Source organism: Epargyreus clarus, unplaced genomic scaffold, assembly GCF_041222505.1.
Source record: "Epargyreus clarus isolate Ecla_fem2 unplaced genomic scaffold, WU_Ecla_fem_2.2 ptg000003l, whole genome shotgun sequence".
NCBI lineage: Eukaryota > Metazoa > Arthropoda > Insecta > Lepidoptera > Hesperiidae > Epargyreus > Epargyreus clarus.
In genome coordinates this window covers 18,010,393-18,030,564 of record NW_027332211.1, presented here as the reverse complement: position 1 = coordinate 18,030,564, position 20,172 = coordinate 18,010,393, and the positions used below count along the sequence as shown (strand labels likewise).

The 20,172-nt window shown below is 34.1% G+C and overlaps 1 protein-coding gene across 1 annotated transcript; it reads left to right on the top strand.

Moving 5' to 3' along the window:
• The first annotated feature begins 1,689 nt into the window (after positions 1–1,689).
• Positions 1,690–18,661, top strand: LOC140756364 (uncharacterized). The gene is made up of 2 exons (XM_073091838.1): positions 1,690–1,803; positions 17,171–18,661. Exons 1-2 carry the CDS (start codon positions 1,756–1,758, stop codon positions 17,651–17,653), a joined length of 531 nt encoding a protein of 176 aa, XP_072947939.1. The 5' UTR covers positions 1,690–1,755; the 3' UTR covers positions 17,654–18,661.
• The last annotated feature ends 1,511 nt before the right edge of the window (positions 18,662–20,172 follow it).

Here is a 20,172-nt window from a genome sequence, read left to right as displayed (position 1 = left end):
GTTGAAACCATGTTCTATGTGATGTTCGTTACAGATGTCCATGAGCGGCAATAATCACTTACCACTAGGTATATAAAAAAAATAATAAAACTTTGTGTACCTATGTATGATACGTAAATGTTTATAGCCGAAGATCTGGGACTAAAATAGTACTCGTTCAAGTGTCATCTTGAGTCTAACTAAGTGGGTGTGAGCGAGCCGGGTCTGGTCGCGTGGAGATAGCACTAATACACACATATTAAATTGGTTATGTCCGTTTATCAATAAACCATTATCGTCCCATTTTTGGGTATAAGTAACAAAGGTTTTCTTGGGACATTTTCCTCATTTTTAAAGCAGTATATATGTCCCACTGCTGGGTACAGGTCTCATTTCATCCCTATGAACGAATAACTTAAATTAACGATAAAGGAAGTGTAAACATTTCCTTTATTGTTAAATCATTTTATAACTTTTTCTACACAAACACAGTGTGGTATTGTGGAGCTGTAACCTAACTTCAGTTATCTAAAAGCTATTAGAGAACTTAATGATATAAAGTAAATTTTGTGGACTCTTTAAAATAGATATATATTATAAAAAAAAAAGATGTAAAAAGAGATTTGGTGTTACAAATGTCCATATGCGACAATGACTACTTTTTCGGGTATCCCGTCTGCTTTATCCTTAGGTTCAAATATAAAAAATAAACTCGAAAACAGTGTTTACCTACTTATATAATACATCTGTGAACAAGAATCTCTTAATAAGATTGTATATGCACTATTGGAGTTTCAATAAAGCTCCGAAGTAATTAAACTAAATAAGTTGAACATTATGCAATCCGTCGCATAATGAAGACCGTATTTGCAGAAGTGGCATCTTGACATTCTTGAGACCTCTGCACTGAAGGACTGGGTGCGGGCGAGGCCTGCGACAGCGTCCCGCAGATTGCAGGATAACTCGAGTGCTTTCGTGAGGGTTGACACATTTGGAAACGAGAATATATATTTATAACTAATTATTAGTGGACTTAATTGCTACGACTGACATGTGTAACTAATTGCAAATATGTATCCTACGTGAGGTTGATCATAAATGCTTTGCTCCTTGAGAACTTAAATGGAATGTTTCACATTTTTTGGAGCATACATATCTTAATTGTTCTGAGTGAAATAGTAAATTAGTGATATGAACTTCGGCCGCCTACTTTCAAGGGCCGGGCTTCAAATCACGCACGCACAACTTTAATTAACTTTAATTTTTCGAAATTATATGCGAAGAAATTAATTATTAAGTATATTCTTGAAGGGTGAAGGAAAATATTGGGATGCAGCTTATATGGCTAAGAACTCTGTTAAAGAAATATGAAGGTTGTGTAAAGTCTACCAATAGGTGCTACTACCTAAGATGGACTACGGCTTCTGGACCTCTTATAAAACCTCATTGTGAGATAACCTCCGCCTAGAACATTACAGTTCTAGAAGTAGGCCCCTCTCAAAACGTGCCATTGAGTCTGATCTTCAGCTTTACGCTACCATCGCTGGTATGTAGGCATGCATTTTACCAACGTATGCACAGCACTGAAACAATTTGACGATTCAAAATTCCTGCACTAAGCAACCCTGTAGCGTGTGACGCGGGTGGCGGGGGCGATAAAACAATGCAGTGGGTCCCTCCGTCCATAGTCACTCGCACTCCGCACGCGGCGCTCGCGGGAACCGCACGTTACGTTCCGAGCTTCCGAAAGTTTCGTTATCGGGTTTGTGTGTGATCATGGTGCTCACTGACTTTTTGACGGAGACGCGCCGAAGGTGGCTCAAGGTGCGTTGTTTATAGTGTTATTGTTTGTTTTTGAAGGATTTTGTGTGTTTTACGTGTTTGTGTTGTATTTATGTTATGCATTTATATAGGTTTTGTAACGGTTGTGTTAAAATTTGGTTTATTGTGTGTTGTTTTGTTTATATCTATGTTTGTGTTATTTTGTTTATATCTATGTTGTCTTTTTTGGGTTGAAACTTTGAATGGGGTGGTTAGGTTAAAATCTTATTAGATTTCCTATAACGTTCTACACATATTTAAAGTATTTTTGAAACTAATTTATTTGTATTTAACTATTACCTATATGTATCTATCTAGTCTATATATATTCTTGTTCAATGATTTAAGTAAATTAACTAAGTTCTTTACTTCTTTGATGACATCCAATCATTGTGAAAGTTAAATGTAGAGATTGTTATTATATGACGATTAGTTAAGTCACTATAATTTTTAATATGATTAACATTAACATATACTATACTACCTACATATTAGGCTATTTATTCAACAAATCATAATGTTATAATGATATCAATTATTTTTTATTAGTACTGTTACATTATATTGTCACTGTCTACGACTTGTTTATTAGCTCTACCTCCTATGTAGAGTTTGGGCATGTTGATTTTTGGCTAGATATATTACAGTCGTAAAGACGATCATATATTTTTTCTAATTTAAATTTCTAATCTTGGATATTAATAGGGTGGTCATTAACCTCTTATTTAATTTATGAGTTTATTTATGAAACAAACGAAAACAACGTAATAAAGAACGGGTATTAGCTTAATATTATTAGACATACTAATCAGATAAATGTATATAATGAATATAGATATCACTAGATACATAATTCATAAAACTTTCACGGCAATAAAGTATGTAAATACTGTGAGTCCACCTCGTACATATTTATATGAATTATATGCACTTATTGGATGTATATAAATTATTTATAATTGTATAAGTCTATAAGTGATCTAACGTGAAGAAACATTCTTAGTTCTAAAGTGTGAAAGGCGCGATTCGTAATCCGCAACTAAAGTAATAAACAATCTCTTGTGTATTATTTAAATATTGCGCATATTGCTTTATATGTGTATAAGATGGAATGTCTTATGTATATATTTTCATTCAATAATTTTTTTAATCGATTGTGGAAGATAATATTTTTTAGCGTTTGTATGTATGTCTCCATCGGCACGCTTTGCAGCCCAAACGGCTTGTCGCAATTTAACATATGAGTTAGACTCGTCTTAATGGTAGAAGTAGCATAGAAAATATAAAACCTCTTTATTATCTTTAAAGCAGTTTTTTTTTGTTTTTAAGATAATTTTGTAGTCGTATACAATATTATTGCTTTATGGCTTTTGTTGCTGCAGAATACATTTTCAAAAAAGATGACAAAACAAATATTGAGAAACTTAAATTACCTATCTGAAATTTAAATTTAATCATATCACATTCCGACAGTCGGCACACAGAGATAGACAAACAGACGCGAGATGTGCGTAGGTATTTGTAGGAGATAAGGAAGCGAGCACACTCAACAATATTAATACTGTAATGACGTGTGAACATATCGTTTGGTAATTATTGTGTGCACAACTAATTACTGTCTTCAATGTTAGGTGTGAGGTCTTCAAGGATTTTGATGATTTGAAATTTAAATTCAATTTATTTTCTATTGCTATTGGGAAGTGGCGCTAATAAAAAGGTTGATAGGTTAGTCTTTAGAAATTCAACCTCTCAATCTGAAAGTTCGACATTCGACTTCCAGGCACGCCTAATTAGGCGTAATCTCAAAGTTATGTCCGTATTAGAAATTAATTATCACAATGTCACTCTCTTAATCGGCAATGAGCACCGTAAGAAAACCTCTATATCTGAGAATTCTTAAAATAAAGTTTTAAAGTTGTTTTAAGGTCTTACAACCCGCACTTATGCACCCGTAATGCACAGAGTATAAGTTATTAAGAAAATCCGTTGAATCCGTTGAAAAGCGTTGAAAATCCGGAGATTCAATGCCAGATGCAGATAGAGATTTCAGATAAGACTCCCACTCTTTTAGGAGTTGTGACTATATGACATTAGGGGTGCTTTTCTTGTACACAAATAAATACCGGATTAGATTTTTTTTGCACATAATTCATGATAAGTAAACGTCCTCTTCCTTATTATAACAATAGTGTTTTTGCCTCATATAGGAATAAAGGTATACCTATTACGCTGATTCAAAGAATAACGTGGGTCTGTTTGTAGGTACTTTATATAAACACATTTTTGCATAAAAATATATTGGCACATTTTTTTCAATACAGTTAAAAGGGGTGAACAGAGAGGGTCAACAGGGATGGAACTAAACAATTCAATTTTGCGAAAGTCAACATTAATTTAGGGTCAGATCATGTATATTGATGGGGTGAGTTCGGTTGTCACAATGTGTGTTGATTTGATGAAAACGTAATTTATTTTGATTGCTGTATATTTTAATTGACTTCCAAAAATAAAGTTTATAAAAATCGTGCGTATTTTCTTTGTTCTGAATAATTTGATAGTATAAAAAATGAGGACGACTCGTTAATTAAAGTATATTAATTATCATAGGTCTTTGAGATGTTAGGAGGACCTGTGTTGCTATTTCTGAGAATTAAGTTGGAAGGTCTCGATCATGTTACAAAACTTTATAGAAGAATTCTACAAATTGATGACGGTAGTTCTTGCACAGTCTATGGAGGGAATTTTGAAATGGACTTTAGAAAGGCTATCTGTTATATATCAATATTACATGTAGAGTATCGTAGAGTCTGCGTAGAGAGATTTCTCCGTAACGACTCTAGGCAGTCTGCGGCTGCACTAATTAGATAACATTCTAGTTAAGTGATAACATGATACCAGTTACATAAGCAGCTGTTATCTATAAATAAACACGACGCCCCGAATTTTACTCTTGAGTGAGCAATTATTGATTTCATAGAATTAATAGCTATTGTGCAGACAATTTAGTCATATTTGGCCGTGAATTTAAGTTTAAATTCATTATGATTGGTTTTACTTTTACAACAATCATATTTTTTTATAATAAAACTAGCTGACCCGGCAAACGTTGTGTTGCCATATAAATTAAAAATGTTAAGGGTGAAGACCTTTTTACTTAGCGGTATGAAAAATAGACAGTAGCCGATTCTCAGACCTACTGAATATGCATATAAAATTTGGAGAAAATAAGTAAAGCCGTTTCGGAGGAGTACGGTAACTAACATTGTGACACGAGAATTTTGTATATAAGATGAATTTATCTGACAGAACAGTGGTCTTCTTTGTTCTTTTTAGGGTTCCGTATGTATATAAATACAGCCCAAATATATGTTCCGAAACTTAAACTCCTTTCTCTAAAAACAAACTTCCGTTGAATAAAAATAATGAGGCAATAGACTCAATTGAGTAATACTGACGCTTAACTACTCGTATTTACACATCATCAAGGCGTCAACATAAACAGGGTATTATCTCAAGATCAGTATCATTGTTGGTTTATTGTTGTTGTATTATTGTATTGATCAACAACAATGTCGTAATTGTTGAAACGTCGACACAAAGGGAGTTAAACTCGTTGTGTTTACCGGCTTCGTTTATGTGAACTAGTTATTAGTATTATTGTTTTATACTACCACCGGATCGGAACACGACCTTTACTGAGATACTATCTATAAATCCAGATTAAGTAATAGACACTTTTATGTACGTCATAGCTGCATTGATTTATAACCTTTATGATATGATACATTCACGGTTAGACATACGTATACATGTTATAATTTTACGCTATCATTTTCTTTTTTTTAAAGATATAAAATCCCACAGTTTTGATCCCACTAGTTGGGGAAGACTGGAATAGGTTTCTCTACCCCGACAATGAATGTACATTTTATACGGAAATGTATATAACATTTTTAAATAACAAACGCTGTTACTTCATCAAATAAATAATTTACCTCACTGAATTTCACCTCTTTACATTATTTCTACATTTAAAAATATATATCTTCAGAACACTTCCAAAAGTCGTAGTATAGACAACCATTGAGGTTATATACGCATCATGATCTAAAAAGGGGTAATAAAATGAATGGGAATTGTATATAAAAAGCGCTATAATGTGTTAGTGTGTCAGTCACGTGGGCGCACGTGGATAAACGTAGAAAGAATACTAGTGTAACTCTTTATAGCACTCCGTGGTAAACGACCATGTGGTTTTACCAAAATTACAGCCCTAAGATTAGACTGTGTTATCAACAAACTATAACTAAACTATTGGAGAGCATTGGTCTGGAAGGATAGAATCATCGTCAATCGCCATTGCTTCAAATCAAGTCTTACATGTTCTCAGGGGCGTAGCGGCGCATCTGTGGCCGACCTCAGGTAAGAATATCTAATCCTGCCTGGGGTGATTACAGATGTCCATGGACGGCAGTAGCCACTTACCATCAGGTGGACTGCATGCTCGTCTACTATATTATAAAAAAAAAACGTAGAAAACTATCGTGCTTAAAAATATCGATTAAAATATTATTCAAAATAAGTAACTGACAATTTTAGATATAAGGATTTAATTTTTCAATAGTTTATGTATGTTTGAAGCTTATAAAATTTTAGTAATAAAGCCGTAGATAAGCAAAATATAGTACGCACTAATGAAACATTCCAATATTCCATCGTAATCCGTATATTTTCCTGGATTAAAAGAAGAATTCGTTCATCTCCATGACGGAGCGATTTTGGCAGACATGATTTCTGCCATATCTCATGACGATCGATTATTTAGCAGAGCCTGACTAGCGGAACAAACAATCAAACCATCTTCCGCATTTATAATAATGAAGGATAATGAAGTGTATATACTTACTATAAGTTTTATGTACAAACTATGTTAAATAAGTGCTTTTAATAGTGGAACGGATAATGAAGTGTTTATAGGGGGTGAGTTTTTCAACTCAACATGGATGCCTTAATACGAAAATAAAAAAAATGTTCAAAAATAATAGAAGAACGAGACCGATTTTAATATAACCGAAAACTATATACTTACTTATATATTTTTGTCGTAACGAAAGTAAGCAAGGTACGAAGGTACGAAGGCACGAAGGTGGTAGAACACTTTGTGGTTCGACTCCAGCGGCACCACCGCCACACCTATTTCTACCTAATAATAGCAGTGTTAGGCGCTGCTGTATTCGGGTTTGAAGGGTGTGGTAAGGGAGACAGACTTTTCCGAGGCGTTCCAGCTTAGTCCTCAGGGGTAGCGGCGCATCTTTGGCCGACCTCAGGTAGGAATATCTCTATCTGGGGTTGATTACAGATGCCCATGGGCGGCAGTAACCACTTACCATCAGGTGGTAAAAAAAAGTGTTTCGTATTCAGTTGTGAAATAAAAAAAATATATTGAATAATTGTTGCACAGACTTTTATTGTGATACAGTTAACCAAATAAATTATCTTCTTAAAAAATCAATAAAATAATTAGATTATGGAATATTTACGAAGCATAAACCTTATCAGACGAATGTGTCTGGTTCTGTTTTATCGAATCAATTAAACCAGGTGATCCCCAGACTATTGTTACAATGACGTATGTGATCTCGAATTACATATGGGTAATAAATTACTTCTATTTATCATGCATGTTCACATAATCATGTGATAACCGCAAAATAGAGAAAAAAAACTTCTAATTTAATAGTGAGTCTATTAAATATTAAAATTTTGCGCGATTCTTATTCAATTACATTAAAAAAGACTTCCGGGTTATAATATATAATATTAAGTAAAATAATGCACCTATACTTACCTACATACTATGCATTATACCATTACCAAGTCATTAGTCCGGGTACACACGACTGTAATAGCACTATCAAAATTTCTCAGCAAATACTTCTGACATCATCTCCTTAGTGCACATTATTTCGGTACTTTAATACGTAAACATATTAATGCTGCCCATACTGTGTATGTTAGGCTATTTTCACATCGTTTGCGTCAGGTGCGTGAAAGTAGGGATTGCGGCAAGTGTATAGGCGTATTTCTGGCGTTTAGCGAACAGAAATAAACGGACACTCGGAACATTATCAAGATCATTCCAGCGCTATAGCGGACATTACGGGCGGTTATTTGCGTGAGGTGCGTAAATTAAGGCGCGCGTAAATGTAGCGCTCGCGTAAAAACCGCAATGGATACCGTAAAAGCTGTTTTTACTTTAATGTATTATTTTTGTATATACAATACGCAATTGTATTGTTGTTACGAACAGTAAAATGTACTACATATTAGTTTATTGGCACAATTTCTCCTGCTTAACGTTTATTCGATTTACTTCCCCCCCAAATTTTGTTTTGATAACTACATGTTTGCTAACTTATAGAAGTTTGCTTAATTTACTGAGCGATTAAAAGTGGAAAATAACTGACAAACAAACGAATAGACTTCCGCATATATATTTAGTAAATTTCTTGATATTTTATCAGATAAGGCTTAACAATACAATCAGACTGAAGCACCTGAGATAGCTACTTAACTGAAAATGATGCCGAAAATTTTAATGTTATGAGATCTAATAAAGATACAACTCTACTGTTGTCAACTGAGATAAAATAAAATTAGCCAAGTGCAAGTCGAACTCGCACACGATAGGTTCCGTACCACCAACATTTTATTTTTTTTTTAATTTTTAGTATTTGTTGTTATAAGTGACATCAAGGTAAAATTTTGAAAATTTTGAACTACTTATTACGGTTCAACACATAAAGCAGAAAATGTCGAGAAATAGCGGTTTCTTGTATGGTACCCCATTTATTTTCAACAATTTTTTTATTTTTATATTTGTTGTTATAGCGGCCATAGTTACATTACAGAGTAGGAACATACACTATAAAAACTTCAAGTGCCTAGCTATTATGGTTCAAGAGGAAGAGCTCTGTAAGAGACGGACAGACGGACAGACAGCGGGTTAGTATAGGGTTCCGTTTTTAACCTTTCGGTACATAATACTAGGGTTCTGGGTTCAGAGATTTTAAAATCAAATCTAACGCTCCAATCTCTGCCAATGGTCATAGTTCTAAAACTTTCCAGTACAAATCCTTATCAAGTACCGAGTGGTCTGTATTTGAAATGAATGCGTAATAATTATAATTGTAGGTGATATTAACATAATTGTCACGGCACCCGACGTGTTTACTCTCGTACAACCGATAAGCTGATTTATAGCCAATAAATCAGGGAATCGGGAGCGGGTTGCACGTTCAACTTTGACGTGGTGAGTGAGTACTTAGCGTAGAAGTATTGTGGACGATATAAGACGATATTATCATATTACATTACGATTTGGTGAAAGTAATTGTAGTGTCATTTTTCTTAAACAAAACCAGTGAAGAGTGAGAGAATGGATACCTGGTGGAAAGCAGTCAATATCGCCCATATACTCGGATAATGGGTACAATATAAAATTGTGAACATTACCTACACATTAGATTTGATTCGCATATGGGACTATAACGTCATTCGATAGTTCTAAACGTCGTAAATAAAAGATTATTTGCACCTAGCGGAACTCTACCATGCTGCTCTTAAGTTAGTGGAGATAGAAGTAAGCAATTTCAATAGCCCTTTACAGTTTTCGTAACCTAGTGCAATTTACGATTTCCATGCAAATGCATTCGAAAGACTTATGAATTACTCGTAACAAAGACTAAAACAACATAATTCAAAAGTTGCAAAGCAAAACACAACGAGCATTAAAGTAGGTGTTAATGTTAAAACATAACTTTTCTATTGTATCTGCCGTCTTTATTCACATTTGTGAAGTTTCCTTATGAATACAGCTACCTTAGATTAGTAAAATGCATGGATTGATCACTCCTAACAAGAAAGTGTAACCAGTATTGAGAATTGAAATTGTTGCGTAAATAAATTTTTCCATGTCTCCGTTCTAAAATGTCCCTAAAATGTTTGAAATACTTATTTATTCATTCCGTAAATTACGTAATATTATTTGTTTATACGTAAATTTTCTCTAAACATGTTTATTATTTGTCAAGACTTCAAACAATAAATGATAAAATCATCCTTTTGTGGATTCATTCAACTTCAAGACAGTGAAGTATCTTTCTATTTTACTTATCGTACGCAGCTACAAGCTATCACAATAACGAAGCCGTGAGTATGATAAACAGGCGCACCTCGGGAAAGTTGGCAAGAATATTTCAACGGCGACCTCCCTTCACCTTTGCGCGCTTCCGCCGGAACATTAGCTTTTAGAATTCTTTGCTAGCTAATATTACGTTGCGTCATTTGTATTTCTTGGGCTATTTGCCATGAATACGGTTAAGCTGTTTTGACGCTATAGAAATAAACATTGGTAATTAACATTGGTAAGTAAGGTTTAAATACTGTGCTTTCAAACATTACATTATAATTTGTGTAGCACAAACGTCATCGATCATATACGTTACTAAATTTGAAACAATAATGTAAATGTTCTAGTGTAAAATACTTTTTAAGAAATATGGCTGATTGCTATGAGTAATTCATAAAATTACTATTGAACAAAATATTTACTTATTTTCTCAATCCATATATGTATGCATCTATTTAGCTTTGTACGTATGAGTGTGTGCGGCCATGTGTATGTACATTTTATAAGTCGCTACCAAAAATTAATATCTGTATATTTAGGGACTATGTATGTGTGATTAGTGAAAATATACTGATGTACTGAAAATTTGTAACTGTCGACATGAGCCAGAACAAAATAAATACGTTTCATTTAGTTTTTTATATGAACAGAAAGTTCATTAAGAGCCGCAAATATTAGGTGTACGTGTCGAGAAATAAACAATTTTACTTAAAATAATTATCATGCCTAAATATTGTTTAAACAAGAAACTTCTCTACATAAAGTTTTTAGTGTAAGTGTATCTACGTAAAGTTATTAGTAAATTATTTACAGTGGTATTATTAGTAAACTATTTATTAAACTTGTAGCTACCTAACTGATTGAACAGTTATTAATGTTTTGAAGATAGCGTGTTTATCTTATAGTTACGAGACACCGAAATAGCTTCCAAAGTCGTTGAATAGTATAATTTTACTGATAAATTCCGACTTCACAAAGTTGGAGCGGATTAAAATTACAGCAGTCACTTCGCTGGGCTGGCGAAGATTAAACATTTTTAAGATTCCCAGGAATTTATAAAATATCTACCGTTCGTTCCTTCGTAACTAACTTTATCCCTTCAAATATAATATAAGTAGTAAAATCCTGTGAAGGTAAAGTTCCTATTCATTGTAATGTCACTAAACTAGGTTTGTTCCTAAGATATTTATCCCTTCTACATATACACACGAACGTCACCATTTGTCTGTTACGCAGAGGGCTCCGGGATCGATCTCGGGTTAAGTAGTAAAAATAATACATCTAAATTGCTGTTCAAGGTTAATACTTATATACAAACACCGAGAGTTTGTGTATTTGTATTATCTAAAGCATATCTTGGGTAAACTGACAATTGAAGTTTTGAGAAACGATTGCAAAATTCCTTTTTTCTTAGAGTGTTCATCTTGGATTTTCCGCATGACGTATAGTAGTAGATATACGAAGCTATATTTCAAACCGACGGAATGTTTATGTAATGGAAGAAATAACGAACGGGAATCCAGCTTAATGCTAAGTGGTCAGTGCCCTTCGCAAATCCTATTAGAGTTTCCAGACATGTCACTGGAATTCCTTGAGACTAAGTTGAAACTTCTAATAGGAATTAGGAATTGTGAACCACGTTGATATCAGTAGCGAGCCAGAAGGGCACTCGTGGAAGACGAAATTACTAATTTAGAATGTCTCAAGTCTTAATAGAAATAGATAGGGCTTAAGAAAACTTTTTTGTAAATGGGCTTGCATTCTGCTTGATAAGGTATGATATTCAACAGGATCCATTTTAAGCCTTGATTTGCCATTCCTGAAAATTCAAAATTACCTTCAAAACCTCCCTCCTGAAAACTTCCACCGAAGCTTCAATCTCTTTCACTCTTAAAGATATGGGTATGGCAGTAGTACATCTATTATTTGCTATTATGGGCCATAATTTTTAGGCCCATTATAGCAATTTGCAGCACATATCTTCCCTCTTCCTACAGAAACATGGGGAACCTTCAACACGCTGCTCTGCCATGGATTTGTGGAGTAAAGAAGTTCGTATTCCGAGTAAGCTCAATTAAGTTTAAACTTTAATTTAGATACCTATTCACCCGATAAATAGTAGCAAGTAGTTAAATAAATACATTTAAAAAAGAAAAAGAAAAAAGTTGTTGAGATTAAATAGGTTTGCATTCCTACTTGATGTTTGTCTTATCACATCCTTCAAGACAGCAGCTTTACACAGGTGTTTTATATCAGATGTAGGCGTGGTGACTGTGCCGCCGCAGTTACCCCATAAACGCGTAGTTCTGCAACCTTAATAGCGTATCATGTATAACTTTGTACTTAGGGTCATGTCCGCGGTTTGGGCCGTCGTCCGTGACACCGACAGCGCACTCAAGCGCAAATTCTCAGGCACGCGAATTTAACCGTCTTCGGAATTTACCTACTTTAAAAATATAACATTTTATTAGTATACTTTTATTAAAGCGTCGGTCTGTGACACTGAAACAGAATAGAGGAATATGTGAACAAAGAAATTTAGGATATTTCCTGTTTTTACAATTTTGAAGAAACAAACGACCATGCTGTTGCTAAGTGGGTACTGTTGCCCATGGACATTGGTGGCTTGGTCATACTTGAACATAGGTCACTTTGTGGCCGTATTTGTGGGACACAGAGATGGCCCAATATGACTTCGTATGTAAGTTAGTCGACTTCCATAGGCTTGCATCACAATACAGAACTTTATCAAGTCATAGTGTGGCGATAGTATCGCCCCGTTCTAAGCCATCTAGGCTCTACCTCCTTACAGAAAAATATCTGATCTATATAAGTATATATATTTATTGCGACAAATTACGCCAATATGAACTTTTTTATACAAAATTTTATTTTTATCTTCCGCATTAGTGTAGAAGCCACGACAGTTTCAACTATTCCGGAGTGAGGCGACGGCAGGTGGCGCCCCCTCGTTTCGCCCCCTGAACACAAACGCTTCTAAATGACTATCGATAAAAGTTAATGCAATTTTATTTTCAACGAGCTTCCCTATACGAACCCTTATGAAGGGATGGGAAGCAGATTCTGTTGCTTCCTACAAATTCCTCCTGTCAGTGAAAGTCCCTAAATAAATTCACGAAATTAGCCCGTTAAACAGGCAAAAAAATAAAATATGTTTCGCTAAATACGTATACTGTAAAAATGTAATTACAAACATACATGTCTTATTAATTTTTCATTTATATTTTTATGTAAGTTATACGTTAAGAGGGCTGAAATAAAATAATTATTACTTCAAAATAACATCTAAAGAATTTAAATTTATTTAGGAAGACTAAAGCTACTAGACAACATAGGTCAATAAGAGAAAGTCCCTTGTAAAGAAAGGACATTCAAACAGAGAGCTTTCGTTTAAAATAAAATTTAAACTTTAATTGAGCGCATTTTGCTTACTCTATCATAAAATGTCGTATGTTCAGACAGACGCATAACTTTAAAAGAAGCCAAACTAACAGTAACTACAACTACCTAACTGCCGCAGGCGACAGGTGCCACCCCGAACCACCCTTACCCCGGGCGTTCTTACGGTCCAACTTATTCAATATTCAAACTCAATTCGCGGCCAAAAAGGGACAATAAAAATAAAACTTTTCTAACCGTTCCAATAAGATAAAATTAAATCATTATTGGTTTGCAATTTTTAAATTAAATTTTAACTTTAATACAATTTCTTTATTTTGTTACAAGCGTGGTTTAACTGTCGCCATACACAACATATAGAGGGTTCCGAGTTTACTTACCGGCCAAGCAGACATGAGTGACAATGAAGACAAATTATGAAACAAGAATTGTGTTCTACCGTCTGATACGGCATTTGGAACTAGTGAGGATATATGTAAAGCCATTTTTATTATATATTTATTTAGAAATTATAGGTAGTTTTATATGAATGTATTTAAAAAAGAAGAGAAAATAAAAATAAAAAACTACACTGCTTAAAAATAGCGTAACTAATTCGGACAATTTAGATCAACAATACTATTTTAAAATTCGTCAAGCCGTTTGGGTTGAAGGCTAAGCCAAAGAATTCATAACATTACCCTATGTAGCTGGAAAAAATGTTGTTTTTCACAAAATACTTTATTGCCTACATTTTCAACACTGGGTTTAATCTACCGCAATATTCATAGAGCAGGTGGCCGGCCTGTTCCCACGGGAGGGACAGCATTGTTCAAACTCAACTGTACCGTCAATTTGTCAACTTTACCTTTTGCCATTCGACCTGTTTCGTATTTTACTTTTGTCTTCTCTTGATTAATTAATTTTCTATGTGTAAATAATTATATTGTAAAGACAGACGAAAATTTAATTATGTATGTTTGGGAAAAAATCAATATCATGTACATTTTAAAAATAAAACTTCTTCGGCGAAGTTTCTTTCCCATTTTAGCCAGTTTATTTCTTATTTATTAAGTAATTTTTATCCACGCTAATATGCGCTAAAGTACTTTCGTCTCAGTCACATATTGCCTACCTTAGATATAAAAGGACCAAATTATGAGGGTTCCCATTTTTGTTAAATGACTACTGAACCCTAAGTAGTCATTTAACAGAGTGGGGTAGTGTATGATATTCTTAACATAATATTACGGGTCAAGTTTATCTAGTTAAAAATACATATGTTTGTTTGACAGTGCCCGTCCTTGGTGCTGCCAGTTACACGTACAGTTTACATTACACAAGGCTACATTATTTTGAGTAGTTGAAAAATGTAAATGTAACTCGCCCCATTGCCCCAGATTCGAGTTGAAATCACCTCCGTTCATTAGATCGTGTTATCATATCGGTTATATTTTTTGTGGGTGATAATTAATTAAGGAGATAAGCAATGGCGTCAGATACAATCGAATAAATTAAAGTGGTAGAGATTTGTGATGAGTATGTTTTTCTAATATTTTTATCTAATATTGCCCGTGCATGGAAAAATATATGGAAAATAAGCTTCGACAAAAGCGTTTCATACTAAGTATATTTACCTGTTTATTATTATTGTATATAAGTAACTTTTTATAATTTCATTGGTTTTCAAAGAAAATAAGATTACATGAAATATATTTTTGGTATGTAGGTTATGCCTGAAAATATATATCAGCATAGCCTACGAAGCCTCAGTGTGTCCCAGTTCACATTTATAGTATTCAGGTTGAGTTTAAATTCGGATAAAGGAACGTCAATACGGCGCTATCCTAAAATAGTCACAGATTATGTAAGTTAGAATAAAATGACCCCGAAGCGATGGCCGCGACCCGGTTGTGGCAACATTTTAGCATCATTTATTAAGACTGGTGTATCTAGCACGATTGGCTATGAAACCAATCGCGGTTGGCGTCATCGATATGTTTTGTATGGAAATAAGCACAGCGCCCTCACGACTATAGATTTGTTTTGATCATAAATAAACAGCTTGTTTTGGATCAAATGTTTTAATTGATTGTCTTAGATAACAAATATAGTGTTACAGATACACACGTAACTATAAACAAGCTTCTATTAAGTCATTTTCATGTGATCTATATTTAACTCTACGGCATTAAATCGTGTTCATTAATTAATTTGTATTAAACTATGGTAAACAATTAAACATTAGTTACATTTTTAATTTTTATTTTTCAATACTGTCCCTCCAATGATCACTCGTAGGTACTTGCCTTCAAATGTTTGAATTTATTTTGTACACATTTAAGTATTAGGTATATCGCAAATTTAGAAATGTTGGCGTTAAAACAAAAACAATTTAAGATTTTTTAATATAATCACCGTAATTGTTCTTACTTACCTATTTAAATAGAATTACCTTGTGAAATCTTTCAAGTTACTTATATTTCCCCATAATTATACATTTACATCAGGTACCTTTGAGAATTTAATATTTTCTACGTCAAAACCGTAGTATTCATTATCCGTATAGGCAGGATATCAAGTTTCAACGTAATTTAGTTCAAAATTAATATTCGTTTGAACATTATTAACGAATAAAGTATTGAAGTCAAAATATCCTGTTCTCAGAATGAAGCTTCATTAGTCGGAGTTGGATTGTTCCGAAGTACATCTTGTATAAAATTCTCGTGTCACAATGTCTCCGGAACGGCTTTACCGATTTTCACTAAATTTTTATTTGCATATATTCAGTAGGCCTGAGAATCGGCTACTATCTATTTTTCATACCTGTGAGTGATAAGGGTTGTTCACTCTTAACATTTTTTTTTATTTATATGGCAACACTACGTTTGCCGGTTCAGCGAGTTTTAATATATGATGAAGACTCTATCTATCTGTGACAAATAAAAAATATGAAAAGGCGCTAATGGTAAATGTCAAATCTATTCATCTTAATGCTAGTTCGTTCTCTAATCCTATAATTTTTGTTGGTAGTAGGACCCTTAGTGGTGCTAAGGCACCACTCTCACGCATTTCTAGCGGATATTAATTCAGTTTTAAGTGTTGCCATACTTTGGTTTAAAGGATATGGTATGTAACACTTACGAGACGTTTTAACTTAGTCTTCAGGGGTAACAATGTATCTTTGTCCGACCTCAGCTAGGTCTCTAATTCTATCTGAGATTACGGTGATAGGCGGCAATGGCACTTACTAACATGCGGACTATACGCTTATTTTCTACTTACATACCTTCATAATATAGCAATGTATTCATGCAATTTAATGATGTGTTTATAAAAATACGATATACGTACTACTATTGACACCGTAGTCGTAGATCATGGTTATCTTGATTTATAGCTTGTAATACAACCATAATCATAAATATTGCAACTATGAGCATTATAAGACGGCTACGACATTACATATTAATTGCTATTTTTCTTATAAATGCCTCATTTACTAGGTATTAAAGGAGTGACGCACAACCGGCAGATATTTCTTTGTTAAAAATCTTGTAACATATAGGTAATTGTTAGCTATAATAATACATTTATATATTTTATTAGATAAGAGTGTCATTCTATAATGGTCCCAAAAAGAATGTAAAGTCTCAAAAAATTAATTTCCACTCTGAAATTAACCGATGTCACAAAGATAATATAATAATAAAACACTTTAAGACATCGTGCGTTCTCAGATGTGATCGTAAAACTAATTCCAGGTATCTTTGTCCACAGGCCTTTAAGCTGTTCAAGCGGAACAAAAACCGCAAACCATCCAGGAACCGGGTGTCTCCGGCGCTGGTGCGCTCGCCGTCCTACAGCGGCACCGTGGACGCGCGCCCAGAGATCGACCTGCAGCGCTTCTGCTCTTGCCGGACATCACTACCACCACTGCGCATATCCAATGAATCCTACGAGAATGCCTCCTACTACAGCAGCTACAACAGCTACGACGGCTCCCACAACGACAGCCTCAAGAGCTACACAGACTCTAACTGCGCGAGGTCGGACTCCGCCTACGACTCCACGAGGAGCAGCCCCGCCCACCAGCGGCCGGTGTGCTACGCGACCGTCACGTACTTCAACGTCAACGACAGCGAGGACAGCTGCAGCATCCACACGGAGTACACGCTCCTCGACTATGACCCTGATGCAGAGGAGGACGAGAAGGCCCAAAACTTAATTAATGAAAGCATAGAACTCGTTAGCACGTTATGAATTTGAAAATGGCGTTAGATTATGCAGCGGATCGTAACATTTTTTTTGTTGTAAAACATTAACTTGATATGAATTCTCAAATTAATGTCTGCACTGATGCCAAGAAATTGGCTTATATAAAATTTATTTTAGTTAGACGCTTTCTAAAATTTTTATCCATCCCTTATTTGAACAGGTAACGTGTTGGGAAAAATATCTTGGGATAAGAAATGTAAATAGAAATAAGTAGGTAATACACAAATATTTTCCAATAATTCTCTATTGATATATCTTATGTAGTTTTCACGTTATTTATATACATTTTCCTATAAATAAAAAGTAGATCGAATGATAAGAATAGGTATACCTGTAAGTTAAGCAGTAACATTAAGGCGGGGACATACTATTGAAACGCTACGGTACACGATGCATCGCGACGCTTGTTGTCAAATCAATTTCTTTTTCTATGACAAGAAGCGCATCATCATCGCTTAGCATCCAATGTTCATTATGTGATTCTGGATATAAAAAAATATAGATTTGATTTAGCTCACCAAGCGTCGCGTTGTATTGCGTAGCGTCGCGTTTCATCAGTAAGTTTGCGCCTTTATGATTCCATATTTCACAAATACTCGTATGTGTACATACATATACCAAAGAAGTTATTAAACTGTGTTTATGCCCATCATAAGTGCCGTGTAGAATATAGAAGTCGACAATGGGAGTTAAGTTTGATTTACTCACAATTTGAAGGCACATTAACGTACGGAATGGTAGGACGTGCCAGAAATATCTGACTGCATGCCAGCCTTTGGCACGGATCCCACGTTCCGACGTTTGCATAGCTTGAATTATTATTACACTTAACATTAAAGACATTATACGGTTTGTAATTCACATATTCAGCTAGAAAGATATTGTTATCTAAGTATGTATAAGTCTTATACTTAAGAGTAAGTATTTTCACTTATTAGAAGATTATGATATTGTCTGCTACCTGTGTCTGTTTATGGGATGATATGTAGTTTCTTCTCTTTTTTATATTTATATATGTTTATACGAAGCAGAGTTACAATAGAGTTTTTGTGTATAATTAAGAATAACAAAGAGAATACCAAAGTTAATGTGATATGTTATGAATATAACGTTGTTTTAATGCGCTATAAAATTGCCTAATTGCCTTAAGTCAAGTTCAATGTCATTGACATGACGGCAAATTTTAACGAAATTAGCCATTTGAAAATTACTTTTCATGGTCAAAATGAAAGTTAATGGACATTTCATTGTGTATTAAGGCAATGTGTTTGAATAGAACTGGATGTATAATTATTCGTGTCTTTTATGATTACGATTTGTTGTTTTATATTTTATTGTTGTATAATTACGTGTATGAACGTATTTATACGTTCCGTAACGCGACCGGGCAGACATAGACCGTCCTTTAAAAATATTGTATACAAAAGTATGATTTAGAAGTATGTCTGACACGACACGTTGAATGTCTGAGGCATTACAAAAAGAGTGTGGGAAGAGAAATGTTGGAATTTCTCCTTCTATTAATTTTCGCAAAAAATAATTTGTTCAATCAGTTTGGTATCAATTAAAATGAAATCTCAATTATATTTTCAGTTCTATTGAAACTCTTGTAAAATATTTTAGCGTTATGATGTTGATCTCAAAATATTTAATGTAGAGCTAGAATATATTAATAAGATGTAAGAATTACTTTCCAATTAGTTTGTAACTTGAAACTGTAAATAAAATAATAATAACATTTAAATGTAGTTTGTTTTTTTATAGTATCTAATACCTGACAAAACCTGGAGGGTCCTAAAAGAATTTTGAACAATCGGCTGTACTACCATCATGGACACAGCTAACAATTCCTTATTTAGTCAGGATTTTACAAATAGAAATCTATGAATAAGGTAGCTAACTTTATCGTGATGTCTGAAATACGGTGGCTGCGATCTTTGCCTATAGATATTTGCAACACTAAGAGAGCCAGTGCAGTGTCGAATACCAATTAGTTTCCAGCCTTTTGATGATGAACGACAGATGATACAATATTGATATTGAATTGTCAATAGATATTCGCTATACTAAGAAAGTCGCCAATACGTTGTCGGGTTTGAATCCAGATTAATCTCGTGGGTTTTGAAGTTTACAGACAGACAGACAAGGCAACTTAATCTTACTGATGATAATTGTCTATGAATATATTCAATTAGAGAGTTACCACTGCAATGTCGGCTTCGAATCCCAATTAATTTGAAGCCTATTGAAGTTTATAAAAATACCTCAACTCAATACGTTGTCAATATTTGACATTTAATCACATTTTACGTTATTGAGATGCCAACTACGTAATTTAACAAAAGCGTTGTGATATTTTATCTGATGTCTATAAAATTTGTAAAACATCGATCGCTATTATATTTAAGAGCCTTTATATTTCAACAAGGATATAAAGTATCCCAATTGTTTCGAGGGACGCCCCCACCCTAAAGGACAGGCCAAGGGCGGAATCTGTAGAGAAT

Bases quoted from the DNA above. Each gene is read 5' to 3' on its own strand.
- LOC140756364 (XM_073091838.1), top strand. From the start codon at position 1,756: ATGGTGCTCACTGACTTTTTGACGGAGACGCGCCGAAGGTGGCTCAAG. The intron at 1,804-17,170 runs GTGCGTTGTTTA...CTTTGTCCACAG, and splicing joins CGCGCCGAAGGTGGCTCAAG to GCCTTTAAGCTGTTCAAGCG.